We start from the raw sequence: 24,353 nt of genomic DNA, 5'->3' as shown, positions 1-24,353 counted from the left end.
CTCACCTCATATCCTCTAATCACTGTTGAACCGCCTCATAAATATTCAAAAGTTTAACTAAGAATTGTTTATTTATCTAATTTGATTCAATAAATTGCATCTTTTATAGTAAAATTACCTCTGGGAACAAAGCAGCTAATATGCATGGAATCTAATAACACTGACTGTCAGCCGGTCTTGGAGTATTGACTGTGAATAGCCTATGTAATAATGGTACCTAGTGCTACACTCAAGAGATTAGAAAGCTGGAGATCAGCTCAAATGAAGCAAGCAGAGACTTTACTGACCCAAACAAATCCATCTTCCATGGGAAATGTGTTCCCCATATATAGGATTTTAAAACTCTCAGTGGAAGGACATGGCTGAACTTAGTTGTTACATAAGAAAATAGGAATGGAAAGAGCAATTTAAGTATCAGTAGGGAAAAGGTCTTCATGTTTCAGTATTTATCTGAAGATGAAGAATTACTAGAGAAAGTTGTCTAGTAGTGAAATGTCTGCCTTCTAACACTCACTTTACATTAGTTACAACTTTTGAATTTAAGAATCGCAGTGAATTGAATGGAAGCACATAAAACCAGCTTTTCTTAATTTCCCTTAAAGTAACCATGAAACCATGAGAAGAGAGAATCCTTATGCAATCGCAATGAGAGGTATGAAACAAAATTATTAGTAGTATTTTCTGTGTTTTTCTTTCCTTTCATCTTTGTGCAATGACCCAGCCTCAAAATCCCATCTTCTAGATTCAAGCAAGCCATGAAATAGCCTCTGGCTTTCTTCTGCTTTATCTCTTTCTTCAGTGAAATGAAGTTCAGTCATGCACACAAAACTCAAAGCTCTGTCTCTCAGCTCAGGCCTGGGTAGATTCCTTTGTATTGTTCAGGGAGTATGAGTGGAAGCTTGTACCAACAACAGGTAATTTGGTATCTACCTGCACAGCATAGACCACTAATCTGGGGGATACAATCAGAAGATGGATGTCTCCCCATTCAAATAAACTTCCAATTCCTTTTTAGAACAATGTCAAATATCAATTAGATAAGATCCAAGGATGATTAGACAGAAAAAAAACTACATAAAAGAAGAAAAATTGTAAGGCTCAATATGAATTCCTTCCTCTATAAAACATTTTCTTGTAAATCAGAAGAAGACTTCAAGCATATGGTTCTAGATATCAGTGAGGAAAAATGACAATATTTCTTCTATATTTAAAGATTGTTGGCTTTTTGTCTTTTTCTAATATAAATATTCAAACTGTTGAAGGTCCAAAACATTTAAAGAATGATCCAGGATATGAAGAGAATGCAATAAAATTAAAAACAAAGTAACTAAAATAAAATATTCATTAGAAGCAAGAAATGTAAATTTGACACTACTAAATATTTAAACCAGTACTTCAGAGTAAAAACTTGAGAAGTAACCTCAGAATTCAAAGTAAATAAATAAGGACATTTTATTTTAAGGTAAGAGAGAGGATTGCAGACATGAAGGACAAAAGAGATTGAGTCCATGAACAGTAGATATCTACCCAGAAGACAGAATAGATGGAGCAAAAGCAATAATGACAACAAATACAAAACTGCATAGTAAACAACAGTAAAAAACAAAGTAGCCAAAAAATACCCGTACACTGAAAACAGTGAAACCCCACAGAGCTTCAGGAACCATTATTGTTTTAACAACTCCTTCTTTGCCAAACCCATAACTCTTCCATCACCAAAATCTGCTTGAGTTCTCCATGTCTGTCTCCATTGGTGACTCCATGCCCATCACCACAACCAAGTCCAGGCTGTCCTAATTCTTATCTAGACTCTGGCAATGACCCCCCAGTTACTGTCCGGTATCTACTCTAGTTCCTTTCCAATCTCTTCTCCATACTGCAACCATTTATTCACTAAGACAAATTTTCAAGGTGCCAATATAAAGCAAACAATTAAGCAGATAAATTAGGATAGTTTCATATAGTGATAATTCCAAGTAATAATAATAATAATAAAACAGAATAAAAGAGGGTTTCTTTACAGAAGTAGCCAGGGAGGCTTTTTGGTTAAGCTCATATGTGGATGAAGGGGAGCTAGCCATTGGAAGAAAAAGTAGTGAAAGATCTCCACCAGAGAGATTCAAAAGCTCCAAAATCAGGATTGCCGGTGAATGTCGGAGACCTGTTTCGCTGGAAGACGGCGAGCAAAGCGAGGTGGGCTTTAAGATGAGGTTGGAGAATTGCAGAGCGACTATGCCAGGGAGAGCCTTGGAAACCAGGGTGAAGAGTTTGGAATTTATTCTAAGTGCAATTTGGAGGGTTTTAACAAAGGAGTGATCTAATTATGTGTTTTAAAAAAGAAAAACTTCGATTTTCCATGTATATCTTTTCAAAACACAAATTCTGACCATGCCACATGTACACTCCAATCTCACCTCTGCTTAAAATCCTTCCATGCGGTAACAATTGTTCCTGACTCAATGCAGCCAACTACAAGGTCTGGCTCCAGCCTTTGTTGCCAGCATCAAATGAAGCCGCACTCACCCTCAACCTCCACATCAGCCTACCTGGACTTCAAGACCACATATCCACCATTCTCCCCTCCAGACTGTGCACAACTGTTCCTCTGCTTTCCCCACTCTTCGCCTGCTTAGCTCCCATTTTCTCCACCAGTGCTCAACTGTCTCTTAGTAAAGCCTTCTCTGAGCAGCCCCTCTCCACTGAGTCCTATCCCAAATTGTAGAACAAGAAGTAGCTCTTCCAAAGTACCATTTTACATTTGTGTGGTTATTTGTTTAAGGGCTATTTTGGCTATTCTTCTTTTCAATTAATAAATTTATTTTTAAGAGCAGTTTTAGGTCTCCAAAGAACTGAGCAGAAAGTGGAGTTCCCACATACCCCCTGTCTCCACACACCACCTCCCTCCCATCAGTATCTGCCACCAGAGTGGTACATTTGTTAATATCGATGAACCTACATTGTTGTATCATTACCACTCAAAATCCAGAGTTTAAACTAGGTTTATTCTTGGTGTAGATTTTAAGGGCTTGAGAATTGTGTGATGTACCACTGTTGTAATATTGTACAGGATAGTTTCAGTGTCCTAAAACTCCTCTGTGTTCTGCCTATGTCATGTCCTTTTTGATTCACAGTAATCCCCAGTTGCTTGCAGGCAGTGTTTGGTAAATAATTCATATTCAAAAACATTTTTTGAACAAATAGTCAAATTAATAATTTTTAAGAACTCAAAGGCAGATGAAATACTTACATTCAATGTGCATTTCAATTATTAAAAACAAAAATTAAAAAAAAATCTTTTAGTCTCCCTCAGCAGAAAGAATGTATATACTTCTAAACATTCAAACATCAGATTTCCTTTTTGCAACATCAAGTAACAGCAGGAAATAGTGCTGTGTTTATTAAATTCAAGAAACACAATACTGAATAAAAATGGTAAAATTTGGTAAATAATAATCATTTCACTGTGAAAGTAACAACTCCTCCCATTCTTTTTTAATGTTACAAATAATGTGTATATTTTAGATTTATCTCTGGATTTTAGGGGTGCAGCTGTAATTTGTTTTTTCATAACTGGTTACTTAGGGAACATTTTATCTTTTACTAAGGATATTTGATTTTGTGGTGATGAATCAGAACATTAAACATTCAATATTTAAAAGTCCAGAATTTTTATTGAAATCTATATTTGTATCAAAATCTGTAATTTGTTAAATTTCATCACACTTAATTCCCTAAGATATACTTACTTTTAATTAATTTAAAATAATCCAACCAAAGAAAATTGAAACAGAGAACTGGAAATCAGATACATCACTAGAAAGGAAAGATAAGCATTTGTTCATCCAAGAATACCTAAGTCAACTTTGTAGTTTGAAAGTAACTTAGATTTCTTCAGTTAAAAATAAGCTCAAAGACCAAGAAAGATGAGCTAGTTCTCAGAACTGGGAAAATTGGGGCCACCAGCATATTAAATACAGTATTAGAGGACTCTACCATAATCAGATTTCTGAAGTTCAGTCACTCAGCTGTATGCCAGTTTGAATATGTAAAGAGACAGGAATGAGAAATAGGAACTTGATTATCATATTAACCTTCGTAAGTAAATATATAAATTAGAAATCTGTGTAGATGTATCAGGCAGCATTTAGTTGCAAAGAACTGAATTCCTCTAACTAGGTTTAAGTAAGAAGTGTTTTATTGTAGATTCTAAGTGTTTTACAAAATTATCAAGTTAAATATAAGAATAACTCTTAAAGCCAAACTATAGGACCAAGCCACAAAGAAGCTGAATCCTCCCAAAAGCAGGAAGCCACCAGCCCCAGATGCACACTTTAGTGCCCTGGTGAAGGAGGCCACCGGGACCAGGATGGCACCGCATTCAAGATGCTGCTGTGCTCTGGAGGTTCTGCCATTGTTTCCAGCACCAGAATCCTGCCGCGTCTGCTGTGATTTGCAGCAAAAAAATGGATTTCCTGTGCCCTGCTTCTTGACTCCCATAAAGCTAATGATTAGAAAGTGAGTCATTTATTCATGCTGCCACTGCGGGGAGAAGGAAAAATAATATCTCTGTTGCCGTGCTTGCCAGCAGAAAAGCAGAAGCAGCACAAGTTCAGACTCCATCTCACTTTTACTTCCAAATCTCAGACACATTCACCTGACTGGCTGAGCCTAAAACATATTCAGAGCCCTAACTGCAAGGGAGCCTGAGGAATATGATTTTTAGCCCTCCATGTTCTTCAGTGCAGGAAGACACATGGAAGGTGGGCAAAATGGATATTGAACTCCAGTGTCCCACATTCCTTTGGGGATTCAGTGTCCAGACACATCCTTTTCCCCATTCGACAACTCTCCAAAAGTAACAATTAACAATGACAGTGTTCCATGCTGAGAGAATGCAAACACGTCCTTGACAAATGCAAATGTACCACCAGAGAAAGTTTTGTCAGTCAACCTGTCAGTCTCAGGGGGAAAGTTCACTACTCCTCTAACTGAACTACATGAGAAAGTTACCTACCCATGAAACACTCTATTTAAATTCCCAAAGAAAAGAAGGGGCCCAAGCTATTTAATGTTTAGATAAAAAAAATTTTACTAGGAAGAAAACACAGCTGTTATAATCTTCATTTTATAATGCAGCAGTTACAATATATAACTTCTTTCCTCATCTACTTGTTTCTTATTTCCTTTGCCTTCAGCCAGCATCTAGGCTGGCAGAGGCCTAGAAGCCTTTTAATTGGGCCTGGTGAACCAAATGGTTTTTTCCTGAGATATAAGAGCCTATAATGACTTTCTTTGGCCACAGCTGGAAATGCAATTGTAGGCATGCTCCAGAATATCTCAAGTTCCAAACTCCTTACTGCTTACGATAGATAGCAGCAACCTTAGCTGAAAGAGCATCTGGAAAAGTGGTGTTTGGCTTTCTAGTCTCTACAATAGACAAAGCATTTGCAGGAGGGTGAAATGGCTGCAGTGATCCACTTTTTTCACCACAGTAATTAACTGGGGAATAAAGGATTACCGTTCCATTAGTTTTGCCATAGAACATAGTTAGAGGGAAAAAAACCTACTGTTGTATGCATTTGTTCATGGTTAAGTTCTAGTATCTGAACAGGGTAAAGTTTTAGGTACACAGAGACTAAATCTCCCAAAGGGATCAAATTTGCTATGAGATCAGCCACAGTGAGCTTATAAGCAGGAAAGACCATTTCAGTGCACAAACTGTGCTTTGACGAAAAGCTGTTCCTTTCTGCCTCCCTCCCCCAACCTAGCAATGTGATCTCTCTGCACTAAGAGCGCTACAAAGTATCTGTCATCTTAGTGTCCTGATTCACCTTTATGTGGGGCCGAGGAGGAAATATTGTTCATGCCTCTTTCTTAAATAATTCATTCAAAAGTCCATGGTCTTGAATTGTAAGTGGTTCTGATGACTTATGAGAGAACGGCATTTCTTCAGTTTCTTTGATTGATTCTTCCTCGGTGTCAGGATGTGTTTTCTGCTCTCTGAGCAAGTCACACTCCCTGGTTAGAAGGTAGCGCCGCCTGTCGCTGTGCTGAGCGCTATCAAGGCGCTGTTATGCGCAGAGATGCACAACAGACGGAGACCAGGACTGACTTTGGTTTCATTAACTATCTGCTAATAGGATGGTACAGGAGTGGTTTCCTAGGGGGTTGAGAAACATCCCCCCTCCCAAAAAAATAGTTCAAACAATCACAAGCACAGGGGAAATTTTAAAATTAATCTTTCATGTGATAATTTGTTGACAGATTGGTTATCGGAAAGACATGGAACAAGAAGATGCAGCAGAAACAGTCAAAACTAGGGGCAATGAGTCATCTATCATCTTGACAGGATTAGAAGGAAATACATTATATCACTTCACAGTGAGGGCTTATAATGGAGCTGGATATGGGCCACCTAGCAGCGAAGTGAGCGCAGCCACCAAGAAATGCCGTAAGTGACCTGGGCTTTCTGTTTGTTTCAGACCAAAGGGAAACGTCTTTTAACATAGCTGAAAGCCACTTGAGTACAGAATCAGCAGAGTTGAAGGGGAATTTTGATTCATAGTCTTGTTTCAATGCTTAGATCTGAATTCCAAAACCAGCTCTGAAAATTTTGCATTCACAGTAGATAAAGGTTATCTTCCTGTGATACAAGGCTAAGCGATTTTGACACAGAAGAGAGATAAAAGGATGCAGGTTCCAAAGCTCAGAAGAGTAGCTATTAAAATGACACTCCTGGAGCAAAACCCTCCTTATCTGACTCCAGCGGGAAGGAAGCCTGTGGTGCCAGCCAACCACTGAACACAAGAAAAGACTGACATCCTTGCAAGGATGTAAGTGAATGTATTTAGAATTCCCTGTCAGTTCACTTTTACTTCTTATTTTGCAGCCCCTAGTCAAGCCCCCAGCAACCTCAGGTGGGACCAGCAAGGCCCTCAGCTCTCTGTGGGCTGGGAACCTGTCAGACCGCTAGCCAATGAATCTGAAGTCATGGGCTACAAGGTCAGTATTTCTTCTCTTTTGTATAGACATTCATCTCGAAAATTGTTATTGCGAGGATGAACAATTAACAAGGCTTAAAAAAATCCACTGACGTGTGGTTTTTTTCTAAATCATTTTCTACTTTTATCTCAAAAAGAGCCTTCCCTGCAGCAGAGAAGCTAAGGCAGGCAAACTCATTTTCAACTGCACAACATGTGGGGAGGGAATGCATAGGAAAAGCAGCAATGATCCAAATACAGGGTGAAGATGGCTCTGTGAAGCACAGCGTCAGGACCAGCAGACCTTAGGCAGAGAATCCTGGCATCATCTCCCAGCAGATGAACTTTTCTGGCAGATGGCACAGAGAAGACAACTTAGCTTGAGTAGGAAAACTTTCTATTAGCAAGGAGACAAGAAAAAAATTGCTAGGGCCAGCACGTTGGTTGGGGAAGAGTCCGTGGAGAACAGCAGCTCCAAAACAGTAACTTTCCCACAGGGCTGTCTGGCTATATGCCAGTAAGAGATCCAGAAATAGGAAAACATTTAGGCAGTTTGTTTTAACAACTTTGTCTCTGATTTTTAAATATATGTGGCCTATGTGTTGGATTGGCTGAATTTCAAATTCCTGTTTTGTAATGTCAGATTCTATTTATTGCTTAAACTCCATACAGAACCATTAGCTGAATATTATTTATAGAAGAATTTTTAAACATTTTGGTGATAATATTTAGACTGAAAAGCATCATCTAGGTGTCTTTTCAAATATCAGAGATGGTAACACAGTGCTTTGTATATAAAGTGCTAAAATTCTGAAACTAATATCTGAGCAAGTTATAAATGGAATATATTTTTTAGGGTAAGTAATTCCCATTAATCATTTCTAAGACACAAACTGTAGCATTTCTTACAGACTGTAATTAGTTTAGATAACAGACATCCTCATGCTCGAACACACACTCAAATTTGTCTTAATCCTCAGGGATGTTGAATATGATCTTTTGGGGGAGGGCAGGTGAGCCATTTTCTGTACCCTTTCCTTAGCCTTCCTCTTTCCATACCCTTTGCCAGATGACTATGTCCTCACAATGTGTCCTTTACGGCAAATATTTCCTCAATGAACTGAGGCAGCAGCACAGCTGGGAATGGCAATAGACCATCCAAGAAACAATCAATTGTTATTAAAACTATGGCAGGCAAACTGGAAAGGCAGAGTAGAACACAAGAAAGGGCTTGATAAAGGGAGAGGGCCACAGGGAAGAACTACGAGCTTCAGGTACCTCTCATGTGAGAAGAGAAATGCCACATGACCTGAAGCACATGTGAGGCTGGGCATGGGGTCCCCAGGCAAGACGGCCCTTCTTGCCTGGGAATTGTGCTCACAGTTGTCCCCTCCACCTCTGTCATTGCTCTTCCCCTCTGTGTGTGACTGCATCCCCAACTAGATTATATGGGATTGAAGGCAAAGACTGACTTACCCATCATTTTATCCCCAAAGCCTCTAATGAATAAATTAATTAATGTTGATATAGCTGAAAGTATCTTATACAATTGTTCATACATGTATATTACCAGAAGTAAATTTTTTTTTCCACTTCCCAATTGTTGTTTTGTAGTGGGAAAAAGAGCACTGGCTTCTGAGTCAGACAGACTTCAGTTCAAAGCCTGTCTAAGTCTGAGCACGTTGCTTACTCTTTCTGAGTTTCATCTCCTTACCTTCAAAGAATGGCAAAAATAGCAATAAAATAATACCAATCATGTAGGATTATTTTAAGGATTAAATAAAATAATTTATGGAAAATGCTCAATATATAGAAGGTACTCATTTAAAAATAGCTACTATCATTCTTATTGTTGTTAGAGAAAAGTATCTGGTTAGGTGAAATAATGATGTTAACAAAAGAAACTGATCTTCAGAAGTTGCCTGTCAACTCTGTCCTAAGGAAGACAGCACAGGTCACCTTCTTGTGGGGGAAGAATAACTAGCACGGTCCATCTTAGTTGTATAAATTAATGACAAGTAGGTACACATTTCCTGGAATGCTTGCACCTCCTTATGTTCCTGAGAAGGAACAGCTGGTTCCCACAAAAGTCTGTTGATAACAAATGGAGCAAGACCACAAAGCCTATTCTTTTGCAACTGAACCTTCTTAGAACTTCTGATGGATGAGATAATCCCCAATGAGAGACCTACTGGCAGAAATGACACAAAGGACCCCAGGAGGAAAAGGGATTTTAGACCGAGGACTAGCTTTTAACACAAAGCCCTGATTCTCCTGCGAAGGGCTGGGTTTCACAGGACAGGTAGCTAGGGATGAAAGCTGCTCCTGACAAAGGCTCCGTAGGACCGGAATGCCATCAGAAGCCACAGTTGCAAATATAAACTAAAGAGATGAAAACCAGAGAATACAAGCTTGCAGCCCCCTTTTGTGAGTGTTACTTTGAGGAAAACTACTTCCGCCTAGACGAAGACCTACATTGCGATTAAAGAGCTGTACCATCTGGCTCACACAAACAAGGAGGCGCCAGGGCCAGGCATGATATTCAGAGGAAGGAGACCTCTCAATCCTACTACATTCCCAGACCTACTGCCAGATCCAGAGTGGCCTGATGCCAGTATAATAGAAGGCCAGAATTTCTGATGTACAATTGTGCATAGCAGTTCCAAAAGACTGCCCAAAATAGGGTAACATCAGCTCACTAATCATTTCTCTTTCCATGAGGTTAATTTGAGGTAGCCTTGAGTCCTTACACTGACTCATTTACCACATGTGATTCTTTGAAAATTTGTGGTGAAGGACTTCCTGCTAATCAGGGTAGAGGAGAGCTTCCACAATTAATTGGAATATCAAAAGGAAGTAATTTTTACTCTTTTTCTTTGTCAAGTTGCTTTACTTTCATAAGCAAAAGGGATCACTAGAAATGTGCATAGTATATAGCTTTGCGGCTGGAAACTTACAATCAATCCCTGAGGTTTAAAATGCAGGGATCGTGTATTTCACCTTATGCATTAAGTCCAGTGTGAGTCCAGTAGATGAGTTCAGAGAAGCCTTCATCTGGAAGTTTATCAGACTGTGAAAATGACTGAAAAATAGTAAATAGGGAGAGAAATAGATTTGATCCATAGACTTGATTCATAAAAAAATCATTCAACTCTTTTTTATAATTAAGATACTATATACGGGATACAACTCATTCTCAAAAATAAACCACAAAATTAGCATAATAAGACAAGTTAAAACAGTAGAATTTGACCAGTCATTGGAATTGACCATTGGAGTGGACCAATCCGTTTTCTAAAAAAGCGTGGGTCTTACATCCTTACTTGATTTCAGAGACTGACATGCCAGCAATCTACATAAGGGCGTTACTAGGGAAAGATACAATGACAAGAGAAATTTTGTGCAAAAGTATTAGGAGAAAAAGGAGGTATTCCCCATCACAAAACTTTATCAAAGACCTTAAAGGTGACAAGAATATAGTGAAAGTAGGATGGAATTGAGCCTTATAAGTTTGTGTCATTGGTGACACTTTAAAATTTAATCCATCCAAATGAATGTTAAGCATTACCTAGAAGCGAAATTTCTCGCTGTTTTTTGAGATCATCCAAAAGATCCTGGACCTCTTGGGATTTCGAATAAGAAGTCCAGATTAAAAGCGATGATTTCAAGACATCGCAGCTTCCATTAACAAGATAAAGAGAAGTTTGAAGAATCAAAAGTATGCTGGAAATGGGTTACCTTTTGCTTTTGTTACACAAATATCTCTTTCCCCATCAAGGGAAACTTTTATACATTCAGAAAAGACATGTGCAGTTAGAAAGAATTCAGGACAAGGTCCTCGGGCTGCATACCAAGAAAACAGTTTTGCTTTTCTATCCTGTCCTAGATAAGCAGCCACTTCACCATGCATGCCCTCCATCACCTCCACCGTTTGCCTGTTCACAGAGCTAAGGACAAAGGAGGAAATCAAGCTCACAGTTTACTTGTTATTAAATGATCCATTAATACAGATAGAAGTTTTGTTCATTTATTCAACGTAGATATCAGTTAAGACCTTCCACACTCCTGAGATATATGTACACTTGGAATGATATTGTATTCCCTGTGGAATTTTATTTCCCCAGCTTCTCAGGGACTCTAAAGTCTATGGGCATTTTAGTCTCACCAATTTCCTCTATCTTACAGCTCTTCCTTCATCTTGTGTTCACTCCATGTTAGGGGCTCAGCCTCTTTCCTGTGTTACCCACAAATTAGAAAGACTCACATACCATAGCTTATACTGTCCGCTGTGCATTTGATTATGTTTAAAATTTTTCATAACAAAATCTTTTTTAAAAATCAAAACAATTCGTTTATATAATGTCAAATATAAAAATCAAAACAGAATTCGCTTATGTAATGTCAAATATATACACATATAAAGCCAACATTATGGAAGTGTTGGCAGGAGATGATAGAGGGAGAAAGGGCCACCGTACGATCACACGTGTAAAAGTTGCCCAGATAAATCCTGTTTGTAGAAGTGCTTCCGGCCGCGGCGCAGCCAGGCGTTTCTCACTGGCGCTTGTGCGTCCCAGCTTCCTCTCATCTAGCCTCTGTCATCCTGATGACCCCTCCTTACCCACCCTTGCTACTACAGCTTCAGGTCCCTCACCCTCTTGTCATGAAGAGCAGTTGTCCCGAATGCTCTTTCCCCGAATAAGCTTTCCCCTTAATAAGATCCACCCATCCCCAGGGCACTCATAGGCAGAACAAGCAAAATGTACTATGTTATATTTTTAAGCACATTAATCCCATTATTATGTTACCATTAGACATCTAGGCTAGATTTCCGAATCATACCTTTGAAAATAGGAGGGCTCCATTAATTTTGTGTTTGGGCTCATCTCTTTGCAAAACTCACTGCTCTAAGTTTTTTAAAGTAGAATTTGGGAATAGTCTTGACAACACATGAGACAATTTTGTTTATGCCCAAAGTAGCTGTCATTGCAACTGCCCATCTGAATGCACACATTCTCGAAGTGCACCCTGTTCTCCTTACTGTCAATAACTATTTCTGACATGTCCTGATAACTCCTTAACTTCCTCGTATCTCTCATTGTCATTCATTTTTTCTAAATCAGGAATTTAAAATGAGCCAAGATTCTCTAAAACACCTAAGACTAACCATTAATTTAATGTATCTTTTCACTTAGTATACCTACTTGCTAACTCCTGGTCCCACATCTCCCTGGATGTGCTGATAAAAGCCACATTTAATCTCAAACTCCTTTTGATGCCATTAACTGATATTTTTCCTGCCTTTACCCTTTTGTTCCTAAATCTCAACTGATCCACAAATTTTCCTTCAACTCAATTTTACAGCAACATTAGATATGCACTACTGACTGCATTTTTCTTTGTCATAGAATTGTAATTTATTGAACCATAGTAACAATGTCCTCTACAATAGTCACTCCCCTGCCAATCCTCACCAATTTACATACTTTCCTGTTGCCATAAATTCTCTCTAATTACCTCATGTGAATGATCAGAATTCTAATTCATTCACTGCTGTAGTCAAAATAAGAAGCATAAATTCTGATACAACTGTCATTTTTTTTTAAGCCAAAAGAACCCACTATGGCATCCTCTGAGAAGTTTTCCTAATTCTCTAAATTTTGACTAAATTCCGACTCTGTGAGTTACTATAGCACTGAATATGGTTCCTACTGCAGTATATACCACAGTTGACTGCATTGTTGTCAGTCTGTACTGTTGGGCCGTAAGGGTCATGGAGGCAGGTACCATGTGGTCTTGCTCTCTGATGAATCTCCAGTATATCGATTGCACCGTTCCTGCCCCACATTAGATCCCGAAAAAATATCTGATGATCTTATCACTTTGCAACTACATTGAAGCTATGGATTCCTTCCCTTTATGGATTTCAGTAGGTACAATTATTGCATGTGTTACATACTTTTAAGGAGAAGTTATTTCTTTCCCAAGATCCTGAAATAAATTTAAATGCATGAAAGATGGAGGAAGTGACATGGAGGGAGCATCCAACACCAGGATGCAGATGGGAGGATCAAGTACAGGCAGGCTTCAGTACAGGAAAATACTGCTTTTCAAAATTATTTTGTCTTGGATGTGGGTTAGTTTGAGCTCAAAACACATTTCTTATACACAAAATGTATTAATACATTTTTGTCTATTTTCCCAAGACAGTTCATCTTTTATGATGCATTTGAAATACTGACCACAGGCAATAAATAACAATGGCAACAGAAGAAGACACTTTCCTTTTTTAGCGTGCCATGCTCAGGTCCTGTGTTGGGTGCTTTATATGCATCCTCTCATTCCATTCTCCTAACAAAACTGAAATAGATGTCATTATCTCCACTGTACAGTAGAGGCACTTGAGGTTTAGAAAAGTTAGCAATTTACTCAAATTTGCCCAGACAGAAATGTGTAGGACATGTGTTTTCTTTTGGTTTAGCTTGGGTTTTTTTGTTTTGTTTTGTAGGAGATTGTTTTGAGCACAGATCTGTATGATTGCAAAGCCATCACTCTTTCCATTACAAAAACAATCAGAATGTAACACCAGTACTTATTTATGAGAAAACACAAAAACAATGAAACTGAACAAAAATTCATTTAAAAATATCTTAATTCCTGCTACTTGACTATTATACACACAAAAAAAGTTTGATGAAGGCAAATGAGTAGAAACAGTACAATACAGAGAACAGTGTAGTACAGAGCCCTAAACTGATCATGAGAATGCTAACCTTCTAATGCAATTTCTTCCCTAACTAGCCACATGATCTTGTATAAATTGTAAAATATCTATGACCTTAGTTTTCAAATATGTAAACACAGGATAATTCTGTGTCCTAATTTGAAGTTCTGCAACTGTTTGCCATGAATACATGTTCAATTCTAGTTCCATTGGACAGATGTCAGGAAAAGCCTTAACTTTGCTACTCAAAGTATCCAAATGCCAGTTCACCAAAAAGCAAACAACCCCAAAAGTAAAAATAAAATCTAAAAAATTGTTTTTAACTCTTCAGCCATTTCCTAAATTTATCATTGGTTCGTTTAACAAACTTTCTCTTTACTTCTTTCAAACAATTTCAAATAACAGACTGAGTACTTCCTCAGTATTTCAATAACCAGAAATAAAAGACTTTCAGGGAACTGTACCTTCACAATCTGCTGCTCAAGTCTCATTTTTCACTATCTGCATGCATCTTCTTTCCATTCCATAGTCTAATGCTGTAGTTTCTTATTGCTTAGATATATTTTTAAATTTTCTCTTATCTCCCTAGAATTCTCTTCCCCTCTTTCACTGGTGAACTCTACTCATCTTTTATTTAGCTTAACCACCACATCCCATTTTCCTTAATCCACAGACAAAATTAAACTCTTCTGTACTTCATAGCACCTTACGTATACTTCTACTGCTGCATATAACACATACATTGCTTCTGCTTACATGTCTGTCTAAGCTGGAAGCTCCCTGTGCTTAGCTCAGACTGTGACATGTAGTAGGCAGTCAATAAACATTTGAAGTCCTCAACTGAGTATCAAATGTTTAAACTTCTGTTATTATTGCCAGGTCTTTTATAGGCAAGAGGGTCACAGCAACAGTCAAGTTATTGAAACACAGAAACCTCAAGCAATAGTACCACTCCCTGATGCTGGAGTCTACATTATTGAAGTGCGAGCATACAGCGAAGGAGGGGATGGAACGGCTAGTTCCCAGATCAGGGTACCATCATATTCAGGTGAGTTTGACATAGCAACTTTAATCTGATGACCATCAACAATGTTGAAATGGTGTAAGCCTCATGAAAATTAATATGATGGGCTCCATGGTTCAAAGATTTCGAGAAGTCTCTTTTCTCACTCTGATTTCCATACCATCCTCTGATTCATATGAACAATGGTAGTCTGCTCAGAATTGTTGAATTTCTACAAATCTAGAAGGAGTCAATGTTTTCATTAGAATGTCCTTATTTGTGAAATTGCTTGCCCTGGTCTTAAGCAGCACCTGCTGGCCACTTGGGCTTTGCAATATGACCTTTAAACTGGTACTGCACTAGTTTAACATACCTGTTTCTCTATTGTCTTGCCTATCCTCAATATTAAATAGTGGAGAGTAACGGACAGGAAGATTTAAATGAAATGTTTTTTAAAATTAAAATTCGATCATGTCGATTAATTTCAAAATAAATCATAAATTTTATTGAGATAGTTTTTATGTTTTTGTCTTGTTTTCCAGCTTTGTTGAGACATAACTGACATACAGCATTGTGTAAGTTTAAGGTGTACAAGGTGTTAATTTGATACACTTATATCTTGCAAAATTATCACCATAATAATGTTAGTTAACACCTCCATCAGACCAAGTAACTACCATTTATTTTTTGTGATTTTAAATGAATCTACTCTCTTAGTAACTTTTAAGCACATACTACAGGATTATTAACTATCACCACCACGCTGTACATTAGATCTCCTGAACTTATTTGAGCACCATCATTATTATTATCAATATTAACAATTTTGAACCCTTACTGTATGCCATGCATAGTCATAAATGCTTTACATACATCATATTATTTTAGCCTTAGAAACAATTATATGAGATAGGTGTTATTATTCATATTTTACAAAGAAAATTTAAGTTACTTGCCTAAGACCGCACTATTACTTAGTGGAAAGACCAGGATTCAAACCACATATGCTTGGGTCCAAGGCCATACATCCTCACCACTACTATCATTATTATACTAGCAAGGAAAACTGATTATAGGAAGGTTTTACAAATTTGGGAGACGTAAACCTTTCACTGAGGTAGTCAAAAAAGGAAGCAAAAAATTTAAATATGCAAACTTCTCATTAAGAAAATACTAGGCAATTTTCATTAAAGCCTTGTATGAAAATGTTTAATGTGCATTTAATTAGTGGAGAGTTATGAGCATTACTTATAAGCTACCATTCCCAAGAAGAATTGTCAACCTAAAAAGAAGAATCCAGTGATATACTGTAGGACTCTGCATGTGAGTTTAATTTATTCAACATATTTCTCAATTTGGATTAAGACCAGAGGCATTGTGTATGAGTTTTTTCAATTCTAGAAAGTGAGCTAGAAGGCAAACACAGAGAAGAAAATAATAAAGTACACTGAAACTTTGAGAAAAGGCTATTGAAATAATACTTAATAAGTAAATTATTGCATAAAAATAAAAGAGGAGATAAAGGACATTGTTGGGACAATTGATAAAATTTGAGTAATGTCTGTAGATTAGATATTTTATCAACATTAATTTCTTGTTTTTAAAAACTATATTGTGGCTGTATAAGACAATGTCTTATTTTTTAGGAACTATAGGTAAAGCTACATCATGTCTGCAACTTACTTTCAAATGGTTCATAAAAATGTATATGTTTATAGAGAAAAGAAAGTGAGAATAGTAAAACAAAAACACCTAAGCAATCTATATGAATACTTTGTCCTATTCTTACAACATTTGGTATGTCTAAAATCATTTCAAAATGAAAACTTAAAAATAAAAAAAAATAACAAGATACAGGAAATTTGACTATTTGAGAAATTCAGGTATAAAGAACTAAGAATTTAATTCCACTGTGGCCACACAATAACTTAATACACTGTATGATTCATTTGTAAAAGTACAGTTTCAAAAGCAAGAAAGGTAATAATGTTTTTACAATGATTAGTTCACAATTAAACTGTGTATGTATGGGTTAAATATTCAAGAGAGCCGTGAAAGACTGAAGATTATTTTTGAAAAGTGGAAAAGATGCCAACTATCCTCTTTGCTTGCTTCATAAATCTCAAATTTCTAGTAACAGTACAGTGGGCATTTACCGAGTCCTGATCATGTTCTTGGCATTACACCAGGTGTTTTCCATATACTCTCTTATTTTATTCTGCTAGCAAACTTCTAACAAACTTCTCTGACTCTCCTGGGTTCCTTGGAACTCTAAGATAATCAGATTCTAAAGTATCATAAAGATAATCAGCCCCAACCTTGAAAATACGAAGAACTTGATTCTCCATCTTACATTTTAATTAACTTGTAACTTCTATTCCCTGAAAAAAAAATTGTCAACTTTCATGTTTTAGTTAAAAAACTTTAGCTAATGCAACCTGGTTCCTGAGTTTTAATAGAGTGAAATCTCACAGTATTGTCTATCTCAGACCCACAAAAAAATGAGCAACACTTGGTTTCATGCTTATCGTTTCCCAAAACCAAAAGCCTAAGTTGAATGACTCATTCAAGTTAAATAACTAGTTAGTTTTACAGAAGGGTCTAGAACTTAGTCCAATGTTGTTGTTTATGTTTTGTTTTGTTTTGCCATATCAAAATAATGCTTTCACTTTGTGGATTCTAGGTGGAATTTGAGATATAGTCTCTACTTAGCATTCTAAAAGTGAGATGTTTTGTAAAAGTGTCATGTAAGTTGATTTAACAAAGATTCAGCCACTCTGAAATAAATAGAAAGGAAGTTTTCACAGTTTTTATTTATTAAGCATGTACATACTATTCCAGTAAGGCTTTGTCATTGTGCCTTTCTTATAGCTCACATGTGGCCATGCACGTCACAACAACCCTATTTTGTACAAGTTGAAATATATGTAACATTCTCCAGTATGTTGATTAATAGGTTTTATTAGAACCTTAGCTGTAAAAATTTTCAAAGGAAAGAAGATTTGCTGCTTTGTGTGTGTGTGTGATTTACCAAACAAATGATTCTTCAGCTCTTAAGTAAGCATCTGGAAAATAAATTTAGACTCTATTTCTGTAGCAGAAATCATACCCAAATTCCAGTAACATTACATCTGGTCAGGGAGTATAACTTGACAGAAGGATGATTCCAAACCTTGGGTGGGACATTTTATTAGTAATATATCATTAAGGCTTTAATAAAGGTCAATCATTGTTCTAAGAGAGGCAATACCTAGGGGCATCTATTTCCACTAATCCCAGCTCAATGACTTTAAGCAAGTTCTATAATCTTTCTAAGCTCTAGTTCCCTCATCTACAACAGAGGTATAAATAAATAATAGTACTTACAGCATAAGAATGTTGTAAGGATAGAATAGGGTAATATGTATGAAGGCTTTAGTGCCTTTAGAGCATAGCAAATGGTAAGTATTCATTAAATATTAAACATGATGATGATAGACTTCTGGCTTGAAGAACCATTCCTGAAGTTAGATCTAAGGGTGGTACTTAGTTTGTGCTTATGCAGAGCTATCTAAACTACTTCAGACTAATCAGTTTACATCAGTGACTGTAATCAAAATAACCACCCTAATACATTAAGTGAATACAACGTTTTGGGCTCAAGAGGAAGAAACTCTCCTCTTGAGTAGGTAAGGGTCATGAAAGATGGCTGCCCTTTGCCAAGTTTGACCTGAGAATCTAGAACTTCAGCCTGCTCTACTGAAGCAATCAAATCAATCAAGGACCCATAGTTAAATTAAATTAATTAAATAATTATTATTATTAAGTTGAAAAATTGAAGTAATTAAATCAGGAATTCCTGTTGCCAAAGACTTTTACTAATTAGTTTGCTCCATTTCCTGAAGTATACACTATAGAAATTATGTTAGTGATCATCCCTGGAATTGGGGATGTTTCCAATCAGTGCATCATTGGTGAAACACACACTGAATCTCCTGGTGAGATGTGTTTTTTAGACATGGCATAGCCTTTTAACACAGTATTCCATTGTATACTTCTGCCTTTTATGTCACTTTTGGGAACCCCAGACAATGTCTTATTTCATAACTACAAGGAACACCCTCAACAGAAACAGGACCAAGGTTGTACTCATTTGTCTTACACACCTAAAAACAGCTCTCTCCTTGCTCAAGCAAAACTAGAATAACATGCTCTGTTTAATGCTTCTCTCTTTTCACAGGTGGAAAAATCACCAGTGCTCAGCCAACCCTCCACACTATCGCCACATCTTCATCATCAGTGACCTTGCTCTTGACATTGATGATTTCTTCAACCTCTTGGTGAAACCTGCAGACCTAATTTGTCTTTCTTTGTTTAGCTTGATAACAGAGGAGAATTAAGTGTAGTGTAAATGGAGACCCAGGACCCTGAGATGAGCTTTAAAGACTTGGGGCTACACATGGTGCACTTAACAGGAGGTGGATGGAGGAATATTACTTATCCATCAGGTGTCTCTTTGGTTTTTGTAAATGGAGAGGACAGTTCATGGTCTAATAAAAATATGCAGATGGTAAGTCATGACTTTTTGTAAGCAACGGTAATTTCTGTCAAATGTATTCTTTACTTTTTTAATATGTTGGAATTTGATTTTCTATCTGATACCCCTGAGTGCCATCCATTCGTCACATAACTGGTCTCTAGCACATAACACAAATACAAAACTGAGAATGAAGAGTTTGCTAAAGACTGAGTCTACTGTTTTTCATTTTCCCTTTGGCTGACTGTTCTAATTGACAAACTGGCAGGAGATATGAAAAAAATACACTAGTTGTGTGGTCCACTATGGGATAAGTATACTCAAATATTCTTGAAAAATATTGTATGATTGCATAGTGAAATAGCAAAATTTGTCATAATGCTATTTATATGCATCCATAGGGAAGTTATTAGGATAGGGAATAAGCCATTTACACTAATACAAGGTAAATAGAAAGTGAAGCCAAATGAATTTCAGTGTTATTGTTTTTCACCAAGTACTATACTATCTAGCTGAAAATATAGTAAATGTTTATTTTTAATAACAAAAGATAGTTTAAAGTCACAAAAAAATATATGATCACTAAAAACTGCCGACCCCAATATGCTGCCCAGGGTGATAACCTGACAACCAATGCAGGACAGAGCTTCCCAATCTCCCTGCCTACTGCCAAAGCAGATGCTGAATTAAATCCAAGGTTTTCTTCTAATTGCAAATAATTTTAAGGATAATGGAAATCTGTTTGCAAATAATTATGCATACAGATACTCCGTAGATTAAAATGGTTCAAGCATAACAAAGAAATTTTGGTTTTTAAACAGTTCCAAGCATCACATGACACTTTAAAATCTTACCAACTATTAAAATAAAGAGGCTGTCTTTGATAAATTGATTTTTTTTTAAATTAAGCTGTGAAAACATGGCCTCAGTACAAAGGCTTAGCTAGTCCAACCAGCCATACACTGGAAGGTAATCCCGATAGCTACTTTGAATAGTCAACTTAAATCTAGGTGATCCTAGATACTTGGAAAGTTAAGTTAAAGTTTTCAACTTGATGATATCTTACAGAAGTTCTAAGCAATATGTGAATGTGCTAGAGCTCACATTGCCCAAGAGGATGCCAGAAGGAATAATTATTGCAAAGTCATATGCCAAAAAGGAACCTGTGGAAACTATACTTTTATAGACAATGTTAAATATGAGCACAAAAAGTAGTTTCTCTTCTTTTATAAAATCTAAACCTGTTCATTCTACTTTCATCTTTAACAGCAAGAAAAATGAAACAATATTGGTCTCAAAGTTCTGGCTTTAGAGATTAATCCTTGTAGAATCAGAGGAGAGATTGGAATTTCTGTTCTGAACATCCTAAAATATTGGTTGCAAAGCCACAGTACAACTGTTTATGTGGGTTACTCATTCCTTTGGAGCAATTATATCCAAGACACCCCTAAACAAACAAGAAGTGATTTCAAAGACTCAGTTAACAGATCATTATAGTAAATTAGTACAGATGGTGACTATAGCAGCCTGTGAATAATAATGACCAAGTGGCCTTCCTTGAGCACCTCCTTTGGAGTGGGAGAGGCTTGACTTTTCAGACTGTTTAGCAGGCAAAACATGTATTCTCCCAAGTATGGTATATAGCTTGCAGGAACAAATCAAGCATCTGAAAAAAAAAAGAGGCAACAGTAAATATTAAGAATGGGCAATAATTTTCACATCATATTTGATTAATCAAACCATTTTCTTCATTTTTCATGGTGTTATGTACTAGACTTAGTGAAGGACTTGAAGAATTAAGTTACTATTGAAACTCTTAAAAAATAGCCCAATAAATATAATATCAACATATGACAAATTCAAATTAACCAATATTTTCAATTAGCTGATGGATGGTACACATCTGACAGAATATTTACATGTAGAATGTCTGATGTTGTATTCTTACAGGAATCATGGATATGGGATGTTTTTACTCAACATGAACAGAATATGTATTTTATGTCATAAACCTATTTAAAACAGGTTTTAAGTGTTTATGTACTTATGTATTACACACTTACTTTGTAGAAAGCAGAACAGCATTCCTTATCAAGGCACATTAACTTTTAGCTGTAGTACTGAGTGAGCTTTTTCTTGGATGGGACAGTAGCAGCACAGTCTTAAATCACTAAGTAGACTGTATTTTTGTATCAATGTCAATTGAAACATGAAGAAAAAAACAGTCACCCTACTTAAAAATTTCATGAAAGCAAATACATTTTGCATTTCCAATAAAGGTACTGTGGACCCATGTCAAACAAATATATTGTATACAATCTGTATATATACTATATATAATGGTAAATACCATGTGGAAGGCACAGTCAGATAATAGTTCTGTGTACTGTTCTTGTAACATTAGATCTTTTTAATAAATAATTCTTTTATTGACTTTTATCTTCTCTCCTGTCAAGTACATGAATGACATAATGTATTTCATGCAGACTAGAGTGTGTTCATGATTATGGTAGTGTCTTCACTACCAGGAAATGTAAGAACTCTGTTGTTAAGATTTTAGATTCAAAAATCTCCATAAATGCCTGTGGTAGTCCCAACTTGAAAACTGGAAGCTATGTCAAGGTATAAACTAAGAAAAGAAGCAAATACAAATGGATAAATTCAGTTAGACTCATTTATTTATTTTCTCAGGAAGGCAATTTAATTAAATGAATTCTGTAAAGCTTTTGTTAAATGCAAATTTCTGCTTTTATTAGGACCTGTCCATCCCAATCTATCCCAGGTAAATCTTCATAGGCAGAGTTAGTCACTCTTTTGTGCTTCCTTAGCACTGTGTATGCATCTCTGTTATGCCAGCAATCATAAGAAATTACGATGATTTGTTGCGAATGCTTCTCCTCTGCCATCTGGTCCATGAGATCCTGCAAGAGAATCATATATTCATCTTTGGATCTTTGAATTTTTCTCACCAGTGAGGAGCACAGTACCTCGCACTTACCAAGTGAGCAATTAATTGGATTTGACTTAATGCTGGCCTTAAAATTTTCCTTTAGGACAGGTTTCTCAAACCTGGGTGAGTATCCAAATTACCAGGCAACCCAAATCTGGTTCAGTATTTCAGGAGTTAGAGAACACTATTTTCAAAATCTCCTTAAACATAAAGTGATACTACTCTGTTGAAGGAAATTTGGCAATAACTGGTAAAATTTTGCGCAGATTTACCTGTTGACCTAGCAATCCCATGTCTAAGAATCTGCCCCTAAGATAAAGTAGCAAAAATATTCAATGTCAAGTAAATATACTAGGTGCAGAACAATGAATATATGCTCCTTTTGTGTAGGAAAGAAGTAGGAAAAATACAAACATGTATTTGCTAATATTCGCTAAAAAAAGTAATGGAAGAATAAACTAATGACTAATAAAAATTGTTGCTTATTGAGGAGGGAGACAATGGGATATAGAAACAAACATGCAAGTAAGCTCTTTATTTATTAACTTATCGTTTTGACTTTAGAACTGTACATATATTTTACATTAACTTAAAAATTAAGCAAAAAGGAAAAAACAAAGCAACCACCCAAAATTAAGAATAAATGGAAAATAATAAAACTAGCTATATATCAAGAATATGGCTGGTAAGTTAAAGATTTTCATTATAGAAAAATTATAACCACATAAATATTTCAAGTAAATATTTTGACAGTATATCCTTAATGGAACATACATATCAAGGACAAAACACACACACACACACACACACACACACACACACACACACACACACACCCCAAACAGAAATCTTGAACTACAATTATTGGTCTTCTTTTGAGTAGCACAACTAATAGAATTATTTTTGAACTAGCCAATATATAAATATAAGTGTTAAAAGTATTAAGAGTAAATTTCAGGATAAGAGAAATGAATATATAAATTTTTTAAAGTTCAATAAAACCTATAACCTTTGATTTTGAAATATCAGTATGAATTCATAGTTTATTTAATCTTTTTCTTAAAAACTATATTTTAGCTTTGTTCACTGGGAAGGCCTAGAAGAACAATAAACACCCTTAATGGACAAATGATACAAATAATGAGTAAGTTATGTGCAAATTGTGGTCTGTCTCCAAATTCCATTTACCATAAAAGGAACTTTCTTGGAGAAATGACTGAGTTAAGGTCACAGATAGAAAATGTACAAGATGACCTGGGATTTCTTACTGTGCTTACATGGAGACTTAAACACCTCCCATGAGCAAAGATGGGAGAACTTGATTCAAAAATAACAATGTTAACAATGGATTGACACACATCTAATATCTAATATACACACAAATCATCAGTTACCTTAACTGGATGCAAGATTCATCATTCTGAGAATTGTTATTAAAATATAAAAAGGAAACAAATTATTTATCCTGTTTTCCTATAAGGACTGTTTTTCAGGAAAATCAAACAGTTGAGGAAGGATAGCTCAACTTTATAAAACAATCACAGCTAATAAATGCAAATGGAATGGCCGTATCAAGAAAATAATAAATAATTTGCACAGGCAATGATTATGAGTAGAAGTTAAAACCATGAGGTAAAATGCTGATGAAGAATATTTCACTAGAATTATCAGGCTTCCATTACTCAAACCCATTGATTTTAACATCACTAAAAGGAAGACACAAAGACATCAATCACATCTTGAAATGATAGAATAGGATGTATACAGCACTACCTCTTTAATATTCTTGTTTTAAAAAGTTTTATCACAAACCTGAATTTATTAAAACTCTAAGCATAATTTATCAAGATATGTTGGAGAATAAAATAAAGTAATACAACATGAAAAAGATCATCTCCATCCTGACTGTGGAATACCCTATAGGACAAAACACTCAGCTCTTCTCAAATAAAAGACATGTAGATTTAAAGTGGGGGAGGAAACTATGACTGCATTAAAACAGACTGAGAAGCAGTATCAGCAAAATGCAATGCGTGAACTTTATGGGGATCCTGACTCAAACAAACCAAGTGTAAACACATAACTTTGAAACCATGTAGAAAATTTAAATACTGACTGGTATTAGAAAGGAAGGAGAGAATGATAATGGCATTAATAGTTACTTTTCAAAAAGTCTTTAG

General features: G+C 36.1%; 1 protein-coding gene across 2 annotated transcripts in view; it reads left to right on the top strand.

Annotated features, from left to right (window-relative positions):
* Positions 1–22,585, top strand: part of CNTN5 (contactin 5) — a 1,232,567-nt gene extending 1,209,982 nt beyond the window's left edge. For both annotated transcript variants that reach the window (XM_073239418.1, XM_037025637.2), the window contains 4 exons: positions 6,265–6,451; positions 6,890–7,002; positions 14,584–14,752; positions 18,927–22,585. In XM_073239418.1, the coding sequence (XP_073095519.1) occupies positions 6,265–6,451; positions 6,890–7,002; positions 14,584–14,752; positions 18,927–19,030 (573 nt within the window). In that variant the 3' untranslated portion in view covers positions 19,031–22,585. The remainder of the gene's footprint in view (positions 1–6,264; positions 6,452–6,889; positions 7,003–14,583; positions 14,753–18,926) is intronic.
* The last annotated feature ends 1,768 nt before the right edge of the window (positions 22,586–24,353 follow it).

This window comes from Manis javanica, chromosome 6 (genome assembly GCF_040802235.1).
Source record: "Manis javanica isolate MJ-LG chromosome 6, MJ_LKY, whole genome shotgun sequence".
NCBI lineage: Eukaryota > Metazoa > Chordata > Mammalia > Pholidota > Manidae > Manis > Manis javanica.
This window is presented reverse-complemented; position numbering and strand designations above follow the sequence as displayed.